Raw genomic sequence first — 7961 nt, 5'->3', positions numbered from 1 at the left:
TATAATAATATTACCGCTATAATTATGCCATGAAAATTAAACATACATCACTACAACAGAACATATGAATATGATATACAACTATATTTTAATTACTACGAAAGTACAGCTCAATTGGTTTCTGCTTAACACTAATTTTGAAGTTCAACATTGGCCAAAACATCCTCCACGAAACATCTAAATGACTCGTAAGAAGACCCACCTTTCGACACAGCCTTCCTAAACTTATCACTCATCTCCTCTACTTTTTTCCTTACTAAACTACCTTCACCACTGTTAAACAAGCATCTTAAAGATCTCTCTACTTCCTCAGCAGTTATTACAATATCACCACTGTCCCTTCTAAAATCCAATGTAAGTTCTACACCCAACTCCAAATCCCTCACCAACTGAAACGCGTTGATATTCTGCTCTGCGTACATTGGCCACGTCACAATCGGCACTCCGAACAACAAACTCTCCAGTATAGAATTCCATCCACAGTGAGACACGAAACCTCCGGTAGCCGGGTGTGCTAGGACCTCCACTTGTGGAGCCCAACCACATACCCTTCCCACTTCCTTCGTCCTCTCCAGGAATCCTTCTGGCAGAGCTTCATTGGGATTTTCGTAATCTTCAGTTGTGCCATCTGACTGGGATTTCCGTACGGACCACAAGAACCTCTGACCGCTGCGCTCGAGCCCAATGGCGATCTCTTTCAGCTGAGTTGTACTGAAAGCACCATAGTTGCCGAAACAGAGCAACACCACGGACTTGGGCGGCTGATCGTCAAGCCACTTCATGATCTGGTCACGATCTGATTGTCTACCGTTAACCTTACCCTTAATGTCCAAAAGTGGACCAACGGTATAAAGAGGTGGAATTACTCCGTCGGAAAGTGATTGAACCGCATGAGTTTCTAACTCCAGTACTGTGTTCACTATTATACCCTTGGTTTTCCTTATGTTATTGCCTTGAGTCTTCATCATATCTTCCTTGTCCGTAAAAGAGGTAGGTAAAACGTTCGTCGGAACTGGGTTGAGATAGCTTGGTATGTGGTGGTCGACATCTGACTCAGAACCATCAAGCTTGTCCGTATTGCTGTTGAGGTATAGCAATAAACCCAGAATGGCGGCGCCGCTGGTGAAGAATAAGTACGAGGGAACACCAAGTTCAACGGCAACGTCGATGATTTCGGCGCAGAAAGTGTCGACGATCAATCCGGAGAAGTGATTAGAGGATGGGGTGGAGAAGCGGTTGGCTATGATATCTTTGATTTGAGTAGCGTGACTCTTAATATAAAGAATTGTGTAGTTTACAAAGGAGTCTTTCATTAGGTCTCGTGAGGGAAGTTGTGAGGATTGAGGTTGAGGAACACGAAGGAACTGAATGTGGGGATTAGAACTGACCGGCATTGGAATAGGACTCATATCAAATGAAGAATTTATGAGAAGAAAAGTTACAGAAAATCGATCATCTTTTCTTAGTAACTCATGTGCAAACTCTACTGACGGAGCCAAGTGGCTTTTTCCGGGCACTGGAATGAAAACCAACTCGTTTCTCTTCATCATTTTGGTAAGGTCAGGTATAATGTTTTAGTTTTCGACTTGATGAAGTTAATCTTATTTGCGTGGTGTTTAAGTGGTTAATCAATTTATAAAATATTTGGCAAGGAAAAGTTAAAAACTACTACGCATGCCGTTGCGTCACTCTAGAATGAGCGATTGAGGGATATGACTCTGATATCATGTTGAGAATCATGGGGTTCCATCTCAAAACCAATTGGCAATGAGTGGAGTAGCCCATGTTCTTATATATGGCTCAATACTTTCACATTTAATCCATGTGGGATAATATTCTCCAATACAGAGACACTGAAATACGAAACATATGGGTCTAGGTCCACTAAATGGATCCACATCATTTTGGTCGATTTCTTTTGGGACTTATATTTGCATCCACATAGAATTAGGACATCCTAATATTTTTTAAAAAAATTAATTTTAATGTATTTTTTTAAAGGAATTTTAATATTTTTCTAAAATTTTCTTTTTCACAGTATCAAATTCAATAACTGTTTTAATTTTATTTTTACAATTTTTACAAATGATTTATAAATATTTTTATCTTTTATTAATAAAATTTTATATAATTTTTTATATTAATTTTCTTGACTTAATATTTAAAATATATTTTATTTTTTATTTTATAAGTATATTTTTTAATGATATTAATAGCAAAATTACCTATACTTTATATTTTTTCACAATTAATCATAAAAATTGATTTTTTTAGTGGCAAAATTACTTAAACTGCACTTCTGTTTTGGTCATTACCCTTCCATTCAAAAATCTCAATAAACTTGCACTTTTGTTTTGGTCATTACCTTTCTATCCAAAAATCTCAATAATATGTTATAATGGACTGTCCACATGTACACTTGTGTACACATGTCACGTTTTTAATGGTCCACGTGGTAATTCAAATTTTAAATATAAAAAATAATTTAAAATATAAAAAAATTCTTTTTTTTTTCTTTTTTCTTTTTCTTTCTCTTTCACTTTCTCTTTCTTTTTCTTTAGGAACAAACCCCCATAACCTGTATTTTCATCTTCTTCTTCCTCCTTCAACCCAAATAAACCCTAACCGCATATTATCAACTTCAAAGCAAATCCAACTTCTCTCTCTATCTCTATCTCTCTCTTGGGGCAATGTGGGTTTGGAGGTCGAACAGGTGGCTCAGGTCGGAGAGTTGGTGCGCCAACAACATAGTGTTGGGCTTTGTGCCCTAAATAAAATTCTATTGTAATGTAATCTTTTCTATTCAGTTATCAATAAAAAAACAAATTTAATTTCATTACTTGTTTAATGTGTTATTTGGTTGATATGATCATTTATTTAGTTATTTGATTTATAAATTCATCCAAATCCTTATCACACTAATATTCTTGTTTATTGTGTTGTGAATACAGTGAAAAGTAACCAAGATTGTGTGATTAAATGTATTCCTATAATTTATCAGTACACAGGGTTTAACTGATAGGATAATCTACAATGTAGTTTACTTGCACCTTGGATAAGTGTTATGTCCTTTCCAGTGCATTGGTTAAAGTAAGCTTGCGTTGGATGTATGGAGTATGCATCGGAAGGGACCGATATTGAACTTGGATTAGATATAATAAACTTACCATAATATCTATTCAATTCAATATCACCTAGTTGATCTTAGATCAAATGATCTCAATCTTGAGATGATTATGTTCTAGTTTAATTGTATTATTTGTATTCTTCAATCTATTCGTTAAAGTCGACCAATGGATCTTCTCGTGACATATAGATTAAGGACATGGTAGTTCAATTGAGTGGGAGCGCTAATCATAGATACAGAATCTATAGCTTCTATCTGGACATAGAAGTTAAACGATGATTTCCTTCGAGCTTGGCTTAATAAAGATAAATGATAGAGCACTCATTTTAGTGATTATATTAGTTCACTGAAATATCATTTATAGGTTGCTAAGTGTTTTAAGGATAAAATACATTGAAGAGTGTAACGGTAAATTTATCCCTACTCAATGTAAATTATCCATAGAGAATCATTAATTATTAGGATTATAACAAATGGATAACTCATAGCGTATCTGTATCGTGGAACATATAGAGCGTTCTATATAATTGAGAGTGCAATTCCAAATCTATAGTGGTGCAAGGACAAATTTATAAGTTAGAGAATTTACTTGGTAAATTCTAGAACTGCTTATTGGAAGCTCGGTTATATAGGCCCATGGTCTCCATACTAGTTGAGACAAACTGCTTGTAAGACTCAGTTAATTAATTTTAATTAATCATTTATAATTCTAAAATTAGACAATGTCTACTTTATGAATTTTCACTAAGATATGGCTTGATTGTGAAGAAATAGGATTTTAGGATTTATTTGTTAATTAAGAGACTTTGTGGAGTCTAATTAATAAATATTATAAATGACAATTTTATTTGATAAGTAATTTTAATTATTAAATAAATAGCTTTGGCATTTATGGGATTGAAATTGCAAAAAGTGGTATTTATAAAAAATAGATAAATGGTTGAGAAAAGTGGCAAAAATCTAACTAGTGATGGATTCACATATGGTCGGCCATTAAGTGTATTTTTGCCATTATTTTATCATTTTTTATTCCAAATAATTCAATAGTAACCCTATTTAAATTAGTATATAAAGAAAAGAATGGTCTCATAATCCAATGAATGACTCTTAACCTAGTTTTCTTCTTGTCAGACAACTAGAGAGTTTGAGACTTCTTCTTCTTCTTTTCTCTTCTTCTAATTCGAAATCCTATAGTCTTCTTCACCATTAAAATAATTTCAAGCTTTAGTGATTGAGCACATGTCCACCCATAGCAAGTTAGTCCTCAATCATAGTGTGTAAGACTGTGAAAAATCCAAACAATTGAAGGAGTTTCAGGCTAAGATCTTGGTGATACTTTGCGATAGAAAGGATACAAGGTTAAAGATCTGAGCCGAATGAGTCATTTAATTCTTGTGCAACCAATGTAAGATTTCTCATACTTTATATGTGTTTAATTTTTATCGTTTTAGAAGTTCATATTTATGATGTTAAGAACATACTTGTTAGTAAATGTAGGTCCTGGTAAAAGTTATTCCAACACATAGACTACCACCATTAGATGGTTTGACGAAGAGGAGCTTTGACGAGAAGGGCCTCGCGAGTTGGGGAGTTCAACGGAAGCGATGCTCTAGTGACGGGGTTTGACATAGGCAGTGCGTTGGTGTGGGGGTTCTCAGTCAGAAGGCATTCGAGGAGGTTTGGACGACGGTGGAGCTTCGAGGGGGTTCGACCGATGATGGAGCTTCATTAGATTATTTTTTCTTTGCTTATCATTCTTTATTCTTTTTTCTGTAAATTGATTTAATGCTGAAGCTTTTTTCTCTGTACATTTTCTCTATCCCTTTGGTTGGTAGTGTTTGGTTGTGAAAAAAATGAGGCTATGGTTCGTAAAAAAGAGGGTAAATGAGAAACAAAATTTTGGTGAAGAGGTGGTGGTGTGGTGGTTGGTGATAATGAGAGTGCTAAGGAGTATCAGAGAAGAAGAAGAAGAAGAAGAAGAAGAAGAAGAAGAAGAAGAAGAAGAAGAAGAAGAAGAAGAAGAAGAAGAAGAAGAAGAAGATGATGATGATGATATTAATTAATTTTAGATATTAGTCGTTTTTGAACTTGAAAATGGATAAAATCTGATATTTTGCTTAATTGGTTACCTTATTTTTAAATTTTGATTATTTTATCTTATTTTTAAATTTAAGGTAAGATATTTTATATTTTACATAATTTAATTAATTTTATAAAATTAGTTTATTTGAAATTTAAAATAAGATTATTTTAATCTAGAAAATTTTAAAAATCTAACCAAATATTTTTTCAACTTTCAAAATTTTGTTATTTTATTTAAATTAAATTATAAAATCAGATAAATAATATTTATTTATCATTTTATTGTATTAGATATTTAATTTTATTTTCTTTTAAAATAACATAAAGTTTGAAAAGTTAGTTGGCATTTATTTGAATAGATATTTAAGTTTGTTAAAAACCTAATTTTTTTTTTAAATTTATAGGTTTAATTTTAAAATTAATTATTTAATTTTGTTAATTATTTTTGAAATTATTTATTTATTTATTTAATTTTCGATAAATTAATGTAATTATTTAAATAATTTAAATTAAATAAATTCTATATCCATCTATCCAGTTTGTTGCATGTGTGTGTGTTTTATATATTGTTTATTATCAAAACTTATTTTATAAAACCTATTATTGTTTGATCTAAATTGCTATGGTAAACTTGTTGACAGATCCAATGATCTGATTTTAACCAATAACCAATAGTTCAATTGTTAATAGGTCAAATAAATAAGTTGTAACAGGTAAATTTTGCAATCTTCTTTCATCTGTGTATAAACCTAGTAACATGATAGAATCCATCCAAATCAATGTGTGCCTATGTGAGCCTATATGTTTGCTTTGGGCATAGATGCATATAGGAAGCCCATTTTACTTTTGTAATTAAAATGGACTAAGCTGCTAAAATAAAATGATCACTATTGATAGATTTTGTTTAGGCCCACTTAGTATTGAGCTTATTCAATGAATAACAGTTGTTTAATTAAGGTTAAATTCCTCTCCTTCGGGCCTTGTGTGACACATAAGGGGCCATTAGTAGTGGGTACGACATACTGAACCCAGCCCTCCCTCACATGAACAACCCCAATTGTGAAGGCCTATTTACCTTATTTGAATAACTGTAGTTGGTTAATCAAACTAGTTTAACCTAATAAAATTGATTTGCAGCATAACTAATTTCAAAATATATGAAATTAATTTTTCATCAGATTATTTTAAAATTAATTTAAGAAAAACACACTTAGTTTAATGAAACAAATTCAAGATAAACTAGATGTATTTTTCTGTATTCAATTAAATAAAAGAAGTTATAACTAATTAAATTCTTCTAGATAATTAATTATTTGGATTTTCATAGAAAATATATTTAAGTTGAAATTAGTTTTTAAAACTAACTTTGGATCAACTTAAATTAGAATATTTTGAAATTAATAATTAAGTAGATTTTCTAAGAAATTAGTCATTCAGATATTCTTCAAAAATATTTTTAAGTTGAAAATTTGTTAATTTTAGATCAACTTAAATAGCGATCCTTTTTTCAAGTTAAGGTGATTAGTTCAAGATACTTAATTTGATATTTAATTAAATTTTGGAAAAATTATTTAAGTTGAAAATTTTGTTATTTTAGAACATCTTAAATTAGATATTTTAGGAAATTATTTTATTATATTTTAATATAATTTTGAAATTTTATAATTATTTATAAATAGATTTTCGAAATCAATTTTTTTTTGAAAATTAAATTAAAGTTGAAAATTAATTTTAATTAATTTTGGACCAACTTAAATTAAGTTATTTTTATTAATAAAATATATAGATTAAAATAAATGATTAGTTAAAAATACATTGTTTAAATAATGAGCTTTAATAAAAAAAAAGATATTCAATCTCCATTGTTGGTCTTACAATGGTTAATTGTTTTTAATATGACCTCGAGACGCTAGACTTCGTCCCTCTTATGGATGGTTATTTGTTGAAAACACTTAACACCGTAAGATCTCATATGATAAGTATTTTGTAAGTTTTCGTTTCTATTAGACTCTCCCCTACAGTGACTACTTAGAGATAAACTTACAGAGTATGAAACAATGGTGGAAGCTCACAAAATGAGAATAACATTGACTCTCGCCTACTGGGATAACATTGGATTCTTATTTTGATCGAATAAAAGGTTGATAAAATAGTATCAATTTTAAATGAGCTGACTACTCTATTCAACTAATGTTATCTTTGACTCTCGCCTACGAGGACACTATATTTCATTATGTTGGAAACCTTAGAAAATAATGTATATATTTTATTTTGATATTTTTACAAACATATTTGCTTTACTTGTTATTTTCTGAACTTGTGTATGAGTTTATTTCTGTTTATTGATATTTGTAGTGTCAAAATGTACAACCCACACCCCAATCCTCATCTAGAATATGCCTTTAGGAATGAACTCCAAAGTGTGAAGATGACTCCTGGTAAGAGTATCACTTCACACTTGCTCATGATGAACATGAAATTCCACAAAGCAACTATGCTTGGAATTGTTTTATCTGGAGAGCAAAGAGTTCATTTTGTTCTCAACAACTTATTACTTGAAATTAACCAATTCGTAATTTATAATTGGAACTCGTCCAACATAGACAAGATGGACGCTGAATTGTGTGCTTATGAACAGACATTGTCCCTTGCATGGAGGTCCTTCTCCAGTAATGCAGATAAGGGCAAAAGGAAAGCTGAAGATATTGAGAATAATTCCTCCGACAATCCTACTATTTTAGGCTCAGTTGAA

The 7961-nt window shown here is 31.2% G+C and overlaps 1 protein-coding gene across 1 annotated transcript; it reads right to left on the bottom strand.

Moving 5' to 3' along the window:
- On the bottom strand, window positions 1–1625 carry LOC115700454 (anthocyanidin 3-O-glucosyltransferase 2). The gene has a single exon (XM_030627993.2). The coding sequence runs from the start codon at window positions 1548–1550 to the stop codon at window positions 132–134; it is 1419 nt and encodes a 472-aa protein (XP_030483853.2). The 5' UTR covers window positions 1551–1625; the 3' UTR covers window positions 1–131.
- Between the last annotated feature and the right edge of the window lie 6336 nt (window positions 1626–7961).

Source organism: Cannabis sativa, chromosome 8 (genome assembly GCF_029168945.1).
Source record: "Cannabis sativa cultivar Pink pepper isolate KNU-18-1 chromosome 8, ASM2916894v1, whole genome shotgun sequence".
NCBI lineage: Eukaryota > Viridiplantae > Streptophyta > Magnoliopsida > Rosales > Cannabaceae > Cannabis > Cannabis sativa.
This window is presented reverse-complemented; position numbering and strand designations above follow the sequence as displayed.

Bases quoted from the DNA above. Each gene is read 5' to 3' on its own strand.
- LOC115700454 (XM_030627993.2), bottom strand. From the start codon at position 1,550: ATGATGAAGAGAAACGAGTTGGTTTTCATTCCAGTGCCCGGAAAAAGC.